At 38.1% G+C, this 20902-nt stretch overlaps 1 protein-coding gene across 1 annotated transcript in view; it reads left to right on the top strand.

Annotated features, from left to right (window-relative positions):
• The window catches only part of LSAMP (limbic system associated membrane protein), a gene marked incomplete at its 5' end in the record, with an annotated part of 306800 nt that extends 286812 nt beyond the window's left edge, over window positions 1-19988 (top strand). The window contains 2 exons of the mRNA XM_017855961.1: window positions 7995-8027; window positions 14241-19988. Of these exons, the coding sequence (XP_017711450.1) occupies window positions 7995-8027; window positions 14241-14338 (131 nt within the window). The remainder of the gene's footprint in view (window positions 1-7994; window positions 8028-14240) is intronic.
• Between the last annotated feature and the right edge of the window lie 914 nt (window positions 19989-20902).

The following is a 20902-nucleotide window of genomic DNA, read 5'->3' as shown; positions in this document are numbered from 1 at the left end:
TTTTTTTGAGACAGAGTCTCGCCCTGTCACCCAGACTAGAGTGCAATGACTCAAGGGTGCGATCTCTGCTCACTGCAACCTCCGCCTCCTGGGTTCAAGTGATTCTCCTGCCTCAGCCTCCCGAGTAGCTGGGATTACAGGCGCCTGCCACCACGCCCAGCTAATTTTTTGTATCTTTAGTACAGACGGGTTGTCACCATGTTGGCCAGGCTGGTCTCGAACTCCTGACCTCGTGATCCGCACGCCTCTCAAAGTGCTGGGATTACAGGTGTGAGCCATGGCAACTGGCCTGGAATATAGTTCTTTAAATGAGTTGGCTGGTCTCTTAATTACAAAGGTCAAAGGGCCAAGTTGCACCCACAGACAAGTGCCAAGGTGCATTTTAGGCACAAGAGCAGAGAAACCTGTTTCTTCTTTAAGACAGACACTGCATATGTAGTCCTAAGTAATTTACTCCTGGGATTTCTAATGTTATACATATTTTCAGGTGGCATAGCCCAGAGAAACCCCTTTATTAAACTTAGCCTCTTTGGCATTCTGGAACATTTAATTCATTGATTATTAAACACTAAACCTCTCAGGCTAAATAAGAAACTCTCAAAATGTAAGAAAGCTGACTTGGTGCAAGAGACTTAAGAAAGTATTTTCTTTATGTTGAGAGTGTTTAGTGAGACTGCTCTTTCTGAAACAATCCGTATCACCACTGAGCAAAGCCCATAATGGTTAAAGTCAAATCATATACCTATACTTACTTTATAGGACAATTACCCAGTATATCAAGCCTCTGGTCAGTAGGACCTCATCAACCTGGATGATAACTTTTTTTTATTGCATTGCCATTTCATGCTGTTAAGACCATGTTGCTTTGGAAATTAGGACTCACCCATCTTAGCTTCTCTTTTGCTTTACTATATGGTATCTTCCAACTGAAAAATGGAGAAAAAATTTTATTCTCCTTGTAATGTTGTAAATTCCCAACAATAATCTGACATTGGGTTCACCCAATGCCAATGCCAAATAATCAGAAAGTGATTAATTCCTTTTCTCCACATTTAAAGGTTTTTTTTTTTTTTTAAAAAAAATGCATTGATTTGTTTTTCTAAATAGTTTTCTATTCTGATGATAAATGTTATGCATTCTCATTATGGAAGAATTTGAAAAATATGAAACATTATAATGAAGAAAATAACGCTCATATGTAATCCTTATCCTTAGAGATAACACCATTAATGCAATAAAAATAAATGTTTTGTCTGAATGTTTGAGCTGCCAGTGTACTACAGAATGTTGAAGTTTAAAACCTAAAAAGTCTTCTATTTTCCATGCTCTCAAAAGCTGGGCATGTTTCTGTTACTTGTTCAAGGTTATAGCAGAGACAGGCCCAGGAGCCGCCCTCCTACCTGGGCCAGGGTGCTCTCCACAGTGATGTGCACACCCAAAGTGCTTTCAGGTCTAAGTCAAGTCTTGACTCACAAGGGATTTCCTTCATGCACCTCCAGGATCCCCAGTAAGGGTCCTCCTTTCAGATGTGGGGGCTCATCTGTTCTCTCTCCAAGTTGTCATATTAATATTGTCCATTTAATAGATGTGTTCTTTTTAATGCAATGACAATTTAATCTTTTTTTCATATTCTATTCACTATAGAGTATTTGATATAAGGAGTGAGGCCCAAATATTTTATTCACATTTTTCAACAAGAAATTATACCAGCATCATTTTAGTTTGGTTTCATTCATTCATTCAATGAGGAATTAACACCATTTGTCTAGGGCTGCAGTATTCTGGTACTGTCTACTCATGCCTATGTCATTATTTACTCTGATAGGGCATCAAACTGAAGTCCATTTCTAGTCACAGACAACTATAAAGAAGAAAACCCTTTAGCGCTATTTGAAAGTAAAGTGTAGCGTTCCTTGCTGGCCCAAATCTAGCTAAGGGAGGCCAGCTTCCTTTCTCAAATATTGATGACATGCTAAGCTTGCTTAGTTTTCTCAGCTGGTTTGATGTATTCTCTTAGTCATGAGGACAATGGTCCCTATTAACTAAGAAAATAGGAAGGCTGGGGATGTTGGCTCACACCTGTAATCCCAGCTCTTTGGGAAGCCAAGGCAGGCAGATCACCTGAGGTCGGAAGTTTGAGACCAGCCTGACCAATATGGAGAAACTCCATCTCTACTGAAAATACAAAATTAGCTAGGCGTAGTGGTGTATGCCTGTAATCCCAGCTACTCGGGAGGCTGAGGCAGGAGAGTCGCTTGAACCTAGGAGATGGAGTTTGCGGTGAGCCGAGATTGTGCCATTGCACTCCAGGCTGGGCAAAAAGAGCGAAACTCTGTCTCAAGAAAAAAAAAAAAAAAAGAAAGAAAGAAACAAAGAAAGGAAATTAGGGAGAATCTTAAGGTTGAGATTCAAGTCTGTTTCTCTATTTTGACTCTTTTCCCACTTCACTAGAGCCAGAATGAATACTCTGATTCTCAGAAAACATTATGTTAGAAATATTAGGCATTGAGGTTTATACAACATGAATATCATGCATGGGAGAAAATAAAAAGCTCTAATAATTCAAATAGGAATCACAAGGCAAATACTTTTCTATGGCAAAAGAAAAACATAATATTTGCAAGTACAAGCTGCTAATCCCTAATGCCTCTGAGTGAAGAAATCTGTGAGAAAGACATTAATAGCTTTCAAAGTGTGACTTGAAAATTGAATTAATAAAAATTGCCCCCCTTTAAGCCACTATAATTATAAAGGTTTTATTTTCAAAATGGTGGCCAATAAATAAATAAATAAACAAAGGTCAGAGGGCAAAATCCATAAATTTCCATGGCAGAATCTTACAAATGTGATGCCTCAGGTCCTTGACATCAGTGAGGAAGCAGCAGCAGGTGCGACCTCCTCCTCTGTTTCTTTTATTACATTTCTTAATAATTTTAACCCTACCCCTTTCTGCAGTTTCCAGGAACTGGAGGATAAAATCCCTATTGAATTTGGACCTTTTTCTGTCCCACTTCTGCAAATACACACTCTTACCAACTCTGGCCCAGACTTTTTAAAGTGCCACTAATTATTTTTATGTCATTTTCAAAACCTGCAGCACATCAGAGGGTTGGCCTTATAGAAAGACTTACGTCACACACATAGAGATAATGTTTTCTTTTACAAATGGCCGCAGCAGGTTGAAAAATAAGACATTTGTATTCAAGTAAATACCCTAGAATTAGAACAACTGTGCAAATAATATAAACTCCCCAAACTCTTCATTACCTACATGTGAATGTGAATGAACTCTTATGAGTAGAGGATTGGAGAAAAGTTGTCAAAAGTCAAGATTCAAAGTACTAAATGTCAATTCTTTTCCTTATGAATGTGTTGTACCCTCACTTCATCTCCCAGATAGAAGTCAAAGAAAGCAAAATGCCAAAATTTTCCACACATAAAGATATGAAGATTTCCTAAGATAACGAGGGAGTTCCCGAACTATAAACTGTAGTTTCCAATGGAGCATCTTTCATCTTTCCAACACTCACTTGAATTTTTTCAGGGATGTGGATGCAGGGAAGGGGAGAAAGAGAGACAGAGAAAGAGAAAAAAATCATGTCACATAGTGAGAGATAAGAGTAAGAGATTATAGTAAAGGGTAAGAGGAAGAATATATCTTCAAAAGAAACTTGGAGTTTTATTTGTTAGGGTTTACATTTTTATTAGTCATGAAGGTATTTGAAAATAAAGCTCAGCCCTCCAAAAAATGTTCTACCTCCCAGGATTTGGGAAATAATACAAGGACCTCTTGGCCCCATGTGGCTCTTCAAATAACTGTGAATTCCCAACAATAATCTCACCTTGGGTTCGGGCACTGTGGTTCTAAAAAGAAAATAGAATCTCCCCTCTCTAGAATCTTAACTAGGGTAACACTTGAAGTATTAATTGATTCATTCATTCTCTCAATCACTTCTTTCTTTATGCATTCAGGTATTTGTTCAGCATATCTACTGGATCCTTCTTCTGTGCTAGAGAAATACCAAGCTGAGGATACAGTAGGGAACAAGGCAGATATATTGTCTATGCCAATAAGAGAGCTTGAATCAATGTTTTTAATGGTGCAGGCTAATGTGGCTGGGTGTAATGAATCCGAAAGTTAAAAATCAAGGACAGATTACCTTAAATAAATGTCTCAAGGCACTTGCCTTTCCTAATATTAAATTATTTCCCCATTGCCTTCTTCTACTACCTCACCAGGAGCTAAGATCTAAGCATATGATGGTAAGGCTTTTAAGAGAAAGCCTAGTACATTCTCTATACTAGAATCCCCCAGTGTTGTGTTTTGCATTGCTTCAGTCGATTTACCTTTCTCTATTATGCCTTGTACCTTCACTGCCATACTTACTTGTTAAGTGTATTTGCTGAAGCAAGATTAATATATAGTTAGAAGTTTTCCTGGAAGGCATAAAAATCATAGGTTCCAGGTTATGTTCTAAGCACAGTGCCCTGGAAATCTCTGCAAAAATTATATCCCTGGCAATGCAGGTTGATTCACAAACATGAGATTGCATTTTCACTAGAAAAGCAACAATAATTTTTAGGTGTTAAATGTAAAAGAATTCTGTCTATAACAACAGAAAAGCCCCTCTTGAGAAGTAATATTTCATGCCTGGCCTGACACTGGGGAAAAAAAAAAAAAGTGTTAATTTCTTCCACTATTGCCACCTCGTGGACAAAGGTGATTCATTTGGACGGCACACAGGAGCATGTCTTAGTATTACCACAAGATGGCAACACATAACCACATTTTCAAAAATGTGCTCAGCCTGTTCTCTCCTACAGAAGGTGATGGGTAGGAAATAATAGTCCAAAATAAGCATTCCATTCTCTTTTCCTAAAGAAAAATGGAATTCCAAGTGTTAAGATCTTTAGGATTTCACAAAGAAGTTGATTTACTACAGGCATAGGGAGGAGTACTGAACATTTAACTGGCAACTTGTTTTGCTTTTTAAAGATATTTCAAGCAAATGTATATTTCATATCTGAATTTTTCTGATATTAGCTTCACAGAGAATATTTGGGAATGTTTTTTATATGCTGCTTCTTGTAATCAACTGTCTCTAGTTGATTCATAGGGGAGAATCTGTTTCCTAAGAGATCCATTAGAATCCATTAGAACATGTGGATTCTTACCCACACCTAGGCCAGTGACAGGTTAATGCTGGCACATTGCTAGACTTTTCCTGACCAAATGTACCCTAGTCAATCTGCTTTCCTGTCACTTTTTTTTTTTTTTTTTTTGACGGAGTCTCACCCTGTTGCCAGGCTGGAGTGCAATGGTGCCATCTCACTGCAGCCTCCACCCCCACCCAGGTTCAAGCGATTCTCCTGCCTCAGCCTCCCGAGTAGCTGGGATTACAGACATGCACCACCACACCCAGCTAATTTTTTGTATTTTTAGTAGAGACGGGGTTTCACCATGTTGGTCGAACTCCTGACCTCGTGATCCGCCCACTTTGGCCTCCCAAAGTGCTGGGATTACAGGCATGAGCCACTGAGCCCGGCCACCCTTTTTTTTTTTTTTTTTTTTTTGAGATGGAGTCTCGCTCTGTTGCCCAGACTGGAGTGCAAGGGCCTGATCTCGGCTCACTGCAATCTCCGACTCCCCGGTTCAAGTGATTCTCCTGCCTCAGCTTCCCGAGTAGCTGGGATTACAGGTGCGTGCCACCACGCCAGGCTAATTTAGTAGAGATGGGGTTTCACTATGCTGGCCAGGCTGGTCTCAAACTCCCAGCCTCAGGTGATCCACCCTCCTCAGCCTCCCAAAGTGCAGGAATTAAGGTGTGAGCCGCGCCCGGCCTCCGATCACCTTTTTTGTGCTAGAATCTCCCAGTGTTTGTTCATCATGTTGTTGCAATTATATATATAACATATATAAAATTTGGACTTGTAATGCCATTAATTACTTGTTAAGATATATTTTTCTCTCTCCACTAAAATTGCACTAATAATCCTGTGTAGAAGGGATTTTACCACAAAATTGACAACTTTCATTTATTGAGCATTTATTGTGTGTCTGGCACCATTGTAAGTATAGTATGTTGATTAATTGATCTAATTCATAGCACAAATTTATAAGGTGCATGTAAAACTCATTTTAGAGATGATGAAACTGACACAAACAGAGGGTAAGAGAAAGCTTTCAGCAGAATCACTGGGCTTCCTACCTGTCTGGATTTCTGAACAATTGCTTGAAATCATTCCCATGAACCCTGTGTACCAGAAACTTAGTGTTCTTTAACTGAGGATGGCCTCATTGAGGATTGAGGCCTCTTTTAGGAAAGAGCATCACTCTGTGGCCTTACGGGGTTCTTAAAAACTCTTATCATAATAAGCTATGAGGCTTAATGCAAGAAAGAAGGAAAGTTGCACTTTGCACAAGAGTCATGCCTTTCCAGCCAGTATTGAATCATTTAAATGTCCCAGTGATACCTCTTGAGTCATAGAGGCATTAAACTGCTGAAGGGCTATTGTGGAATAACGGGCTAGGTTCTGTCTAGAGAAGTGGGAGCCCTAAATTTCAGTCTCAGCTTTGCCTCTCACTTTGCAAATGACCTCTTTGGGCCTCAGTTTCCTCATGTTTTCATGAACACATTCTCCACACTGCCTTTCAATATTTTTTAATGCAATACGTAGATCCAAAAGAAAAGATGTCAAAGCTGGTATTATGAAAGGAAGCAAGTGGCAGTATGTTTAATATACAACTTAAAACAGCAGTGGTTAGATGATGAGACATATACAGAACAACTAGAGACAACAGCTAGAGACTATTGTTTCATGTATTCATAGAACCTGGCTTCACTTCCAGGGTGAGTGCTGGCTTCTGCTAGGAGAGGAGAATTCTTACCTCACCTTTCTGTATGAACTTGCAGCATGTTGCATTTGTTAAACAGAAATAACTGGAAGTGATGGGCTTCAAGGACAAAAGACAGGTTCTGTATTCCATCAGCAGTTTGGGCTCTTCTATCTGAGCACCCACTAAGTTGTTCCTGAGCTTCACAGAGGTATCCTATAGAAAATTTACAAGCTTGCTTCTAAAGACCTAAGAGCATTGTGGTTTACTTGATAAAGATACTTAAAAGAGAAACCAAATATTTAACCTACCTGAGCTCTTCCGACCCTGAGACTTATTTATAAATTAAACAAATATTTATTGAATATCCACTACCTGCCAACCTCTAATCTAAGCACAAGGGATACAGTATTGGAGAAGGCATACACAGTTGCTGCCCTCGTGGAGCATATATTCTAATGGAGAAGATAAACTATAAACAGGCAAAAAGTATACACATAACATGATGTCAGGTTAGAGGTAAGTGCTATGTAGATTAGTAAAGCAGGGTAAAGGAATAGAGAAAATAACAGAAAATGCTATTTTTAACAAGATGGTGAGAGGAGTCCTTTTCACGTTGGTGTTATTTCAGCAGAAATCTGAAGGAAGTGACTAAGTGATCAATACAAAGATCTAGGGGAAGAATATTCCAAGCAAATGAAAAGCGAGTGTGAAGGTTTTAAGTTGGAATAGACTTGATCTGTTGGAAGAAGAGCAGGACGGCCAATTGGCTTGAGTGGAATAAACCACGGCAAAATGGTAGGACAAGGTTATGGATCAGACACATTCTATTGTTCCACTGAATTGCAGTCAAGAGTACCTTTACATTCCATACTCAGAGTTCTTGAACCTGTTTACATGCATACAATGTAGCATCAGGTATTTGAAGCTGCAAATCATTTTTGCCACCTCCAACTGCACAACATCTATTCTAATAAAACAATCTCTTTCCATTTGCCTTTCTTTCTGTCTCTACCAATATTCTTTCCTATTAAAATGTTCTTTCCTCCTTTTCTCTTATTCTCCTTTCAGTGGAGAGTATCAGAGTACCTTTGTGTTTCTTCTTAATTGATAAAGATTTTTTATTTGTTTTTGTTTTGCTTAATGTTTCTTATTTTAGAAATTGGTACCACCGTGCACTTCAAGCAAAAAGGTATGGTTCTTATTTTTGGTTACCTTCCATATGTCAAAATTAAGGTTTCACAGCAATATATTGTTGTCTTATATACTTGAGTTTCAGTGGAATAATTTGTGATAATGATTTCCTTAACACAACTGGCATTATTTTTTCCAAATTGCGAACTTTTTCATTTACAAATAGTTCCTGATCAAACCCATGACCCTTACATTGCTCTTGACAGTAATTTGTTTTTAAATCCCTGGAACAGAGCAAGGTATGCTTTGCCCTACTCCCTGTTCCTACTTTCCCTTTCTTAAGTATTCATGGTTCATTCTGACAGAGCTGCAGTTTTGGAAATGCTCACTGCCCAGTGACAGGGCTCGCAGAAGACATGCAGAGCCTAATTTACATTCACTTGTTGACTTCATAAAACAGACCCTAAAATGCAAGTAGTTACTAATTCTGAGGTGCTGTCTTTACAAGTCCAATAAATCATAGTCCCTAACAGTGTCTATCTCTAAACCAGAGCCACAGAGGCACCTATGTGGCCAGACCCCACCCTCTTCACTTCCTGAAGGTCACCTACATGATTATAATTGTCTCATATGAAGGCATCTTCCTCTGTGAGTCTCAGAGGGGCGAGACAACCAAGATCACTCTCAATTGTGGAAACCTATTCTTGTGGAACTTATGTCCATCCGTGATCAAGAGCCACAGAGATTACGGACACTTTGTTGCTTACTCCTCCCAAGAAAGGGTCAGCACCGTGTTTATGGTCAGTGCTACAAGTCCTCTCTGAAGGCAACAGGCAAGAGGCGGCCATGAATATATACTCAGAAACAGGATCATTTGAGGCCTTCAAGAAGGCATAAAATATTGTCCCTTTCAGCCCTTCTTTACTTCCCAATGCCACGATTACCAATTATGTTTTAATCTTAAGTGGCTAGTATTATATGTAATACATTATGGATTTGATACGTGGTTGAAGAAATAGGGCATACCTTTTTTTTTTAATTTCAAAGACAAGATAAACTGCCAGTGTCACCAGAAGTTCTACGTATTAGACTAAAATGTTAAAAATTTGTATGCCAAAATACTTGCTGCTGTGTTGAAGAAAAAGATGTGATGATTCTGACTTTACTGTGAGAGTGTTACCAAAATCTCACTTTATAGAGAGTAGAGAAAATGCATAAAGAGCTAAAGAAAATGTAGGAAGAGCTCACATTGTATTGATTTTAAGACCCATCACTCAAAGAAAACATCGATATAGTAGTTCCCCCTTATCCGCAGGGGATATGGCCTCAGGACCGCAGTGGATATCTGAAACTGCAGATAGTACAGAACCCTACCTATATACACTATGTGTTTTCTTATACATACCTATGATGAAGTTTAATTTATAAATTAGGCCCAGTAAGAGATTAACTACAATAATAATAAAACAATTCTAACAATATACTGTACTAAAAGTTATGTGAATGTTATCTCTCTCTTTCTCTGTCTCTCTGAATATCTTATTGTACTGTATGTACCTCAGGTAAGTGAAACGGCAGAAAACAAACTCACTGTTAAAGGAGGACTACCGTATTTCCCCTCCTCTAATTTGCTGCAGTCTGAGCTTAAATCCTCATTCACCCAGAGGAAGTTGTACTGGCAGAAAATGGACAGTAGGTGGCGCCAAAGTCAATTTTATCAGGCTTCCTTTTAAATATGTCTTCCCAGGATGCGAGCATGCCTTAGTTGGCTGCGCTAGATGTTACGGGAGGCAGATTCTTAGGAGACTTTGTAGATTCGTGTTCTCCTTTGTTAAACAAGTGTTTTACAAATTGTTTAGAATTTTGTTCTATTTTCAGTCACTCAATCAGCCCTTAATAATTCTGAGAGAATTCAAACTTTAACTCCTCTAGCTTTTTTTTTTTCTCGTATGGCTGAACTACGAACTGGAATAAAATGATTTATCTATGATTTCTTAGTGGCTGAAAGGAATACCCAAGGATCACTGAGAGCATAATTAACAACCCCTTTGAATGAATTTAGTCCTAAATCCAAGAAATGGGCTCTCAGGAGGAGGAACAGAAAACTGTTGACCAGATTTGAATTACAAAGTGTCTCTAAGCATACGCTTTCTTAAACAGGTGTTGAAAAATCATCTGGTCCTTTCCTTGAGATTTCACTGAAAGACAAATCAGTTGGCTCCAGATCCTGAATGAAATTTATAGTCTAGAGACTTGCCGAAAAATTCTCATATCCCTCAATTTCAGAATGTTTTATCAATCTTGCCCTTAATCACAAATTCCCTTTCATTGTTATGGGAAAGTGCAATCCAACATTCACCTGGACACAGAATCTCACTTAATCCACCTTGGGGTTAAGAACCTTGACCTGGCATGTTGACTTACGATTTGCAGTCCTGCTGCAGCTGAATTTTGCTCCTTAGAGTCAACATTTAAAACCTTGACCCAATTCACAAATCAATGCCTTTGATTCAGGTTGGTATTTCATCTCTTTCTGTAATCCAAACTTCTGCATTTGGATTAGTAATAATGCAATTTACTAAATGTTTACCAGATATCACATATATTAGTGGGTGTACACATATATAACACACATATACAATGTGGTTAGAGACTAAAATATGATTTTTATCTGTTATATGAAAAACACGTAGCAAATTTTTGAATTGTGGTTCTATTTGCCCATCTATTCTTAAGGCTAATTTATGTTTGTAGACTCTTGCTTTCATTTTATCTGTCAGTATATGAAAGCACTTGCTGAGCTTGGCCATCTGGTGTGGGAAATAAGATTTACCATTTGCATTTCCACAAATAAGCAGAAATTTCATAACTCTGAAGTAAAACATGATTAATGATTTTGCTGATTATTCTTCCCTGAAATAGCCATTAACTGAAGTGGTCTCCTATGCAGTCACATATATCTATAATTGCATACACACTTGTGATGATTTCCCAACTACCACCCATTTACCCTTGTATTTTTAAGCCTATTTATTTACTCTCAAGCCCAATTATGAAAGGAGTAAGTCATATAAGTAGACTAAATAGCTATATGAGAGCACTTAATAAATAATAATTGATGAAGATATGTTTAACTGATGCACAAAATAAGTTTCAAATATACTTGTACATCACTTAATGACTGGGATACATTCTGAGAAATGCAGTATTACGTGAATTCATTCTTGTGAGCATCATAGAATATACTTACACAAACCTTGATGGTATAGCTTACTACATACCTAGTGTATATGGTATAGCCTACTCCTAGGCTAAAAACCTGTAAGCATGTTACTATACCGAATACTACGGGCAGTGGTAAGTATTTGTGTATATAAACTTACCTAGACATAGCAAAGGTACAGTAAAAATGCAGTGCTATAACTTTATAGGACCACCTTTGTATACATGGTTCATCTTTGACTGAAATATAATGTAGCACATGACTGTATATAATAATATTATAAAAGATAAAATTAAAGATTATTAATATAGTTATACTGGGATTCCCCATTATAACGTAGAATAGCATGTGAAAATAGCAGTTAATTCTGAATTATTTGTAAAAGATCAATAATATGTGTGCATATCATGTGTATGTATAAGTATATAACATATATACTTTGTATGTATGTGTATGTATTCATGTACTATCAAGAATGTTATATGTGAACATGTTTATCTAGGTTGATTTATTCTGTAATATATTTTTCAATAATGGAATTTTGGCTTTCTCGAATACTAACCACTGTCAAATAAAATAAGATTAGTCTTAACCTTGCCAAGATATCATTCAGCTCCAGGATGTCTACAAGATAATCTAGCCTGTCCTTGCACCAAAAATGAGATTAAGGCAATCAGCAGAATTGGACTCTTTCTGAAAATCTCTTGTTTTACACTATCTCTGGTGCAAACACAAGTATTTTTTGCCTAACCCTCTATGGTTTTAATTTTTGTGTAGTTTTTCTCTGTTTTGAAAACCTCATCAATACACAAATACAACCAAACCTGCCAAGGAGCTCTTGGCATCTAGTGTACATAGAGAGACTAAAGGGTTAGGAAAGTAACATTCCTACCAGCCCAAAAGCCCTGGGGGAAGTTGCCACTAAGAAAGCTTGAAGGTCCCAAAAGTTCAAAAAGGGTGGGTGCAGGAGACACAGAAGTAGATTAGGAAAGGCCTTGAGCTGACTTAAGACACTTGAATTAAGCTCCTGGTCAACAATTACTAATTGGGTGCTTTCATGCAAGATACAGCATCTCACTGAACTTAATTCCTCATGAAATAAATGTATGAACCTGAAGGTAGCTAAGGTGTCTTTTGTTAATATGATCCTATAACAATTCAGAAAATTAGATAATTAATTCATTGAATCTCTATTCTGTGTCTCCATAGATTTACACATAATACAGTTCATTTTATACTGTATGCTGATCAAAGTTTGTATATGTTCATATTTTTATATTAGGTGATGTTTTTAATATTCTCAAGAAGGTATTCTAGTCAAAACCCTCCTATCAAAATCTTCTTTGCAACGATAATAGTTGTCTCCTTGTTTTGTTTTGCTGGCCATTTTAATCAAACCCAAGTTTAATTTGCTGAATGTTGACAGGAGACTTACAGGTACCCCTTTACTGTGTAGTAGTGACAGGCAAAGACTCTGGAGCTAGATACCTGGGTAAAAACCCCAGTTCCTCTGCTTGTAAGTTGTGTAAACTTGTACAGTGGATCCAACCTCCCTGTGCCTCGATCATTTCACTGTGAAACAGGTTTCATCTTAGTATCCACCTTATAGCATGGTTGTGTGCTTATATTTATAGGGCAGTTGTGACAAAATCGTGTAGTAAGTGCTGTATAAGTGTTTGTGGTTTTGTTTTTATTGTTGTTATTACTTTTATTATTGACATAAAGCATAGATTAGGAGACCATGGAATTTGGCATTTTTCCCTGTTATCCCATCTCCGATTGGGTATGTTTGTAAACAGTTTTGGAAAAATTCACATACCAGGGGATGCTTCCATCATACCTGCAAACCATCATAGCTTCACACACACACACACACACACACACACACACACACACTCACTCACACATAATCCATCTGCATATGCACCCTCAAAATTTTAAAGTGACTGACAATTACAGTCACACAAGTTTCTCTTTTGAACATCATTGTTTAAGTATGTAGTCTTAAATCCAAAAGTCCTTGTAGTGAAAAATACTGTTTTTTTGCTTTAATGGAATATGAGCAGAACTATACAAAAGGAGAAAAATGGAACAAGCAAAGCACAGACGATAAGCTCTTTTGCCAGACCACTGATTTTCTCCTCACCAATCCTCTCTTTTATGAACACACAAGCCCCTTCTCCAGCTTCCTGTCCATCCTATTTCCCCTCTCAGACCCACACCTACATCCCCCAAATTGTGTCCACATTGGGAAAACTAAGATGGCAGCAGGAAACACGGATTGCCATTCCAGGTTAATCTGGGTGAGTGCAAATCTCAGTTCTGCTCATGGTTGGGACTTGCCTCTCAACCTCTCTAGGTGTGTTTATTTGTGTTGTTGTTGTTGTTATCATCTTTGTTTTTGATTTTTAAAGTGACAAATGAAGAGTTTGGAGGAGTTGATCCTTTGCTGCCTCTTAAGATTTTAAGATGTGTTGACTTATTTTATCCCTTGCTAAGGTACCATCTAGCCATAAGCATTACTTTAAAACAGTTCCCCTCCCCATTAGCAAATAAGTAATTACTGCCTCTCCCCAGGGACAGAGGGAGTCATGGTTTGGTTCCATGCTTTATTGGTGGAGATGCTGTGATGAATTGGCCAGAAGACCCATGTCTGACTGCTGAAGGACCCTCACCAATGCTTAGAACCTTAATGAGTGCTGGCACCAGGACTACTGAGGGCAGGGCCAACAGGAGGAGGCTGGGTGAACCGGAGCCTGCTGCACCATGAGACACATTAGTGATAGCCAGTTTAAGGACTTATCTGGCAAGAGCATTTTGTATTTAGAAATGTTTCAGTCAATGATGCCCCTTAGGATACTTGTAGCCCGAGGAGGAGAAGGATTTAGGAAGGTTTTGAGCCTTTCTTGGGCTGCACGTAAGTCAGTAACTGTGAGATGCTGGTACCCAGCTAGATCTTACCTCTGATTCCGTCAGCAGTCAGCCATAACATAGAATGGGCCCATGTAACTCATTCTCTTTCTCTCTCTCTCCTTTTTTGCTCTGCAGGACCTGGGTCGGTGAGAGGAATAAATGGATCCATCAGTCTGGCCGTACCACTGTGGCTGCTGGCAGCATCTCTGCTCTGCCTTCTCAGCAAATGTTAATAGAATAAAATTTAAAATAATTTAAAAAACACACAAAATGCGTCACACAGAATACAGAGAGAGAGAGAGAGAGAGAGAGAGAGAGAGAGAGATGGGGGGAGACCGTTTATTTCACAACTTTGTGTGTTTATACATGAAGGGGGAAATACGAAAATGAAGAAGAAAATGCAACATTTAAAATAATTTTACAGTCCATCATTAAAATTTTATGTATCATTCAGGATGGAGAAGGTTCTACCAGGATATGTTTATATCTACTAAGCAAATGTATGCTGTGTAAAGACTACAGTACACTAAAGACATCCGGATGCTGTAAAAATAAGAGAAGAACCAGATGGATATTAAGCCCCCAACACACACTTTATCCTTCCTTCCTTCATCTTTTTTCGTCTGTGGGGAAAAAAATAAGGTCTTGCCTTTGGTGTTTATATTTCCATAACCTTTTAATTCTGTTTTTCATTTGAGCTGACTTGTAGCCACTTCAGACTATCAATGGAATCTTATGTTGAGCTTTTCTCTGGCTTTCCTTCCTCCACTATCTCTCCAATTTTAGAGATCATCCCCTCTCCCTCCAGTGTGTTCTATCTCCCCCACACCCACCCTAGATACTCCCTTTTTACTCACCTTTCCTCCCTCACCTCTCCTCATCCCCACCCCCTCCCCAGAGCACTAGTCATGCTGCAAATGCTAGGAAGTGTCATTTTAATTTTCTCCACTGTGCGTGTGTGCTCAAGTCTTTCGCTCTCATGTGGGTGTACATGTGTGTGAGCGTGTGTGTGTCTCTCTCTAAAGCATGCCAAGGGAATGGTCCATGTGTACATAGACTCATTGTGCTGTAGATACTGTCCTGCATTGTAATTGTGAGATGCGGCTGTAACAAGTTGCTGGGGGAGATGGCGGGGAAAGAGGCAAGGAGCAGAGTCCTCCTCTCATCCATGGCTGTCACATGGCATCAGTGTGTATTCAAACCAAGCTGTGCCCCTTCCAAGGGCAGGACCCCATATTCCTCCTAGTCCCATCATCAGAACCGAGTGGGGAGTCACTCAGAATATCACTGTAAATGAAAGTGCCTACTATCGATGGGGTAAGCAAACAATATAAGGAATTATGACATGGATGAGGTGCCCTAGGAGAGAAAATTTCAGATTTTACTCTCGTTTCATGAGTCTGAGGGATTCATATATTTCCTGGCTTTTAACAGGGTGGGCCCTGCTCTGCTGCAAAAATGAGCAGCATGTGTTGAGTAAATCCCCAGAAACAGGAAGGTCTCCAAGTGTCAACTCCCAGTGGAAGAATGATGAACCACTTGGAGATCCTAAGCAGCCCTGTTTTACCTCCTCCCTAATCTTCAAATAACATTTGTCCCATGAATTCCCCTGAGCAGAGATTGTTTCCTATTTCAGATAAAATACAGTGAAAGTGAGCAAGGCAGAAAAAGTCAACAGATGCCCAGGCTCCTACCGTATTCTGGAGATACCGTCAGAGCTCTAATACAGAGCATTGGCCATAATGAAAAGCAGTTCACTCCTTGTGCTCCTCTGCAGATGTTTTTCCCAGTGTTCTAGGTTAACATTTTATTTGGTTGCCTGCATAATCCCTGTTCTGTTTCACTGATGGTGTTTGCAGCATCACTATTCATGGTGGTCCACTGTTATCCTATGCCAGGGTGCTAAAAATTGCATGATATTCACCTTCCCTGCTCTATTTAAATTTACATCTATAAGAGTCATCTTGACGTTAACACTGAAATGTGATCTAGGTCCTTAACCAAAATTGCTGGGCAACTTGTAATAAATTTAGACAGAAATTTTATGAGTACCACAAAGCTTGGTGTTACCACATCACCAGAAGGATTTCTTAGGAAATGTCTTGCAGAGAGAACTGGCTCTCTGCATGTAGATATCTTTATCAGAAAAGCAACCCTTGCTCTCACTTACACAATAGTAGGCATTGAAAGTGGTTCAGTTCATGAGAGGACAGAGGATTATTTTGAGATTATATTTGAATGTAATCTTGTGGAGCCAAATATGGTTTGTCATTAAGTTGGAACCTTGTAAATAGCTGTTACATGATATAAAATGAGAAACTTTGTAACTGGGAAGGAAGGAAGGAAGGAAGGAAGGAAGGAAGGAAGGAAGGAAGGAAGGAAAAAGGAAAGAAGGAGGGAGAAAGATCTAAGTAGCATTGTTGGTTTCTTCTAAGGGATTGTATTGTTTGTTTTAGAAGCTTATCACAGCCTTCTTTCATGATTTGGCAGTTTAGACTTGAAACAAGGAAAAATTCAGCTTGGGGATAGTTAAGAGTGTTTATAGCAGATTCTGACATAGGGGAGAAAACAAATTCTCAACCAAGAAGGTAGCTAGTAAAATATAGGGAAGGTGAGCCATATTCCTATGCAGCATCAATTTATTGACAATCAGGTATTTCTCCTAACAGTTTGGTCTTCTTAGTTCAAGAATAAAGGGTATCATCTTTATTAATAAGCATTCCCCATAAATTGAAGAGGCAGTCACACACTTAAGTCTGTGGCTTTAGAAAAGTGCATGCTAATTTAAAGATACACAGGAAGAGAAAAGTAGAAGAGTTAAGTTGGATGTTGTTAGAAGTTGGATGTTAGTGTTAGCTTCAGAAACAGACCCCCATGGCATGTCACAGGCCTTAATTATATACCTGGCTTTCTTATTGTCTCCACTTTATCGTGAGAACAAGGTCTTGGTTTCATGAGAGGAACTTCTCCATTGAAATAAATGTCTTTACCATGTCAGCACCATTTGTTCCCTCGGTTTTAATATAATGAACCATATATTAAACATAACTAAACAAATATTTAAATGTGGTGTTTGCCTATATCTCTAGCAGGATCTGGGAATTTTAAAAATTTGCTTCTGGCTCCTGTTTCAGAGAAAACATTGTCCCCAGAAATCTCATGGGATTGAAAGTGTTCCCTAAGCAATGTGAACAATGGAGGAAAATATAGTTTAGAGAAAGGTCAGGAAAAGGTAGGGCCAGAAGACTGACACCAAGAAATCACTGAGTCTCAACATAAGACTTCTTGGAATTTAGTTAATCATATTGGAATAAATTCCTTCAAGAATCTTGTCCCTTGGTAATCAAAGCTTGAAACCCTGCACTGAAAAGCACCAACTGGTTGGAAAAAATATACTAAGAGGAGTGAAATTCATCTATCTGAGTGGCTAATATATTTAATATTCTTTGTATACAAAGTAAAACTCCACCATTCGTAAAACAAAATCCTTACACCCAACTTTCAGTTGACAAAAACAGAAATGACTTTGACCCAGGGCGTTTCCTGAAGAACGAGAACTATCCAGGGTTTTACAACTGCAGAATTGTAATTATGCTCTGTGCAATTGTTGAGCAAAGGTTTTGCCTTGTTGGATAAAAGTCTTGCTTGTTTTGAGACATAAAATTCCCCTGTCTTAAAAGAACTAAGACTTATGGAAAAGCATATGTGTTTTCTGTCAGGAAGGACTGCCCCATTGACCTTTGCCTTCTCTTCCAAGTCAGACAGACTTCTCGCTTGCCATGGGCATTTTTTTACTACATAGTCAGACTACTGGGACTATTCATAGAGACCTTGTAAAAGTACTCGTGATTTTCACGTTCTTGGAGGACCAAACAAAAATCTGTTTCTCCTTCAAAAATGGACTTACCTCCTTTGCACACAAAAGCTAAACTCCTCAGCATGAAATTGTTTGAGTTATTACTTTACCAAATTGTGAGCTTCTTGAATCCTCCAGAGTCACAGATTCCATCCCTGAGTTGGTTGTGGTTTCACTGTTTCTATTGGCTAGTCTCCCTGAATTTTTCATTTTGTTCTTTGCAGGGCTCGAATTATTTGTGGAAAACAATAATATATATGTGTGTGTATTTTTTTATCTTATCTTTATAGATGCTATATTTACAATAATGTGTGTATTATAAGACAAATTAAGAATAATGTTTTGAACTTAAAAGGAAGAAAAGTACTGAATTTGGTTGTTTAGAAAAAAAAATCTATGCTCATGTAGAAAGACATAGAACCCCACTTTTCCATTTTGTAATTATTTGCCAAAAGAACTTTGCTTATCAAACATGTTTAATGGGATTAACCATGTCCTCATTTTTCTTTTCATCCTCATAAACTTTTAGCCTGCATTTAGTCTTGGTTACCAATATCATTTTTTAAGAGAACTGAAAGTACAATGCTATATCTGACCTATATAAACTATTAATATTTTGAAGACAAATGTGAAACATACCACAAAAATGGTGAGATAAGACCCTGAATTAAGAAACAAAAATGCAGTTTAGGAAGCCTCCTCCCTTGCTTAAATGTTTAGAATATTTCTTCTCCAAAGACTGCATTTGCCTCAGTGATGTAAATTTTCCATCATGGTTGGCATAATATCTGTAAACATCTCACTAAATGCAAAATGGAGTTTACATTTATGTGCATACTAGCAGAAAAGAAGTAAACTATTCTCATTTGCATGTAGCTATGCTGTTCAAATGTCGCCAACCGAAATTTAGGAAAGAATTTGTTTTCACCCAGCAATGTACATCACTTTTCTCTTGGCAAGGAAGCTGGTGTTAACGTTGGGTTTAGGTTTAACATTTACACCAGCGAAAATGTTTATGAATATTATGGAAAACTTATTTTAAACCTTGATTTCTTTTCAGCACATTTACATACTGCGTGCTGATTAATAAATTAGGCACCAATCATGTGTAAATCAATGTAAATCACTAGTTTATGTACATAATATAAACTATGTAAACTTCATTTTTCATGCAGTGCCCAACTACTGCTAATCCTATGATTCTTAAGGAAAAAAAAAAATCAAATAAAAGTAAATAAAAACCGAAATGTTTCACAGTTCAGAATGGGAAGAATTATGACTAAAGCTCCAAATACAAGGTTGCCTCAGCCAAAAGAAGCAGACCCACAGGAACAGTTGAAGGTTTATATCCTGCTCAAGTCACCTCTCTGGTCTTTCAGGATCTAAGTGGAGATTGTCCCAACTGTTGCTGTAGTTGTCTCACCCGACCCCAAAGCAAGGAAAATAAAGGGAGAAAAAGAGGGAAGGGTTTTAAGGGCTATGTGTCTGCTGTATCCACTCCCAGATATCTTCTTTTTTACTCCTTTTTCACCATCTAAGATGTCTTATTCAAATAGCTCCAAGGAAGTGACCTAAACCTTGATGAGCAAAATATTACTCAGTTTTTATTTTCCATTCAACAAAAGCAGTGAGAAAGCTTGCCATCTGGATTCTAAGAAATTGCGCAATATAAAAAATGTGATATCCTCGAGAAATATCTTGCTGAGTCACCCTAGGAAATAACTACCTTTACTTTATCTGGTAGCCTAATGTTTCCACATATTTATCCTGAATATTGCAAATGAGGGACTGAATCATTTTTAATTGGGAGTTATCTCTCTCAGGCATGTTCTTTTGGAGTCTTTTTGAAGTGCCTGATGCGTGTAACAGGATGACATATATATCATTCCTACAATATGAACAACTGTTACATAAAAAATCATCAAGGAGATGATTTCAGGAAACAAGTGAACTTTCTGCAAAGACTTAGAAAAATTTTAGGTCAAATTAACTTCAGGCTTTAAATGCACTAATATACCTAAGAGAAAGAAAAACAAAAAACAAAAAACAGAGAAAGGAGTTTTAAGGGCTCATGTGTCTGTTGTATCAACTCCCAAGTGTCTTCTTGGTCCTGCTTCCTCATCATCAAAGATAAATGACAACTTAAAGGGAGGTGAAAGTGTATTGAATTGGGAGTCAGGAGAATTGGGTTCGAACCCCAAGTTCGGCCACAAATAAAGCTGTGAGACATTGGCAAGTCATTTAACCTTCCTGAGTCTTCGTTTTCTCATCCTGAAAGTGAAGGATTTGGTTGACATCCCTAAAATCTCTTTCAACGCTAACCTTTATTCTGAATAAGAATTTAATATTCACTTAGTGCTGTGCCCAGCACTGTTTGTAAACAGCAGCTGTTTGTTATCTCTTGTTTAGTCTCTATTCTCATCACTTCTCAGAACTATCATTCTGCTGTCTTCATTTCTAAACCCAAAACTGCTAGAATACAGGGACTCTGGACTGGGTCTGTAAATTTCTTCTGCTCAAAACTTCATAGCAGTGTAGAGAAGGGACACATTCAAATTACACTAAGGACACTGACATAGCTGGGGTTGTTTCCTTGTTTATAATATTGTAAAACCTAAATGTGGAACTATATTCTAATAATCTTTCATAGGAAGGAAAATAGCCAGACTGGGTATTATGCATGTAACAAATGAGGACGTTGTGCCTAAGAAAGGAAACATTAGCTTTCTCTCATCCTGGGCCAAGTACCTCATTACAGTAAATGTGTGTCCTTGGAAACTCTTTGCTTGTGCTGATGGCGGTAAGCATGTGGTCCCAGGCAGGTTCAAAGGCTGATCTGTGAGAAATGGGCAAGACAATACATTTTGTTTTGGAAGGAATTTCTCATGGGATAAGTTTCCCAAAGCTTGAATTATAGGCTATGAAATAAAGCAAATAGATG

Source organism: Rhinopithecus bieti, unplaced genomic scaffold, assembly GCF_001698545.2.
Source record: "Rhinopithecus bieti isolate Rb0 unplaced genomic scaffold, ASM169854v2 scaffold_41114, whole genome shotgun sequence".
NCBI lineage: Eukaryota > Metazoa > Chordata > Mammalia > Primates > Cercopithecidae > Rhinopithecus > Rhinopithecus bieti.
This window is presented reverse-complemented; position numbering and strand designations above follow the sequence as displayed.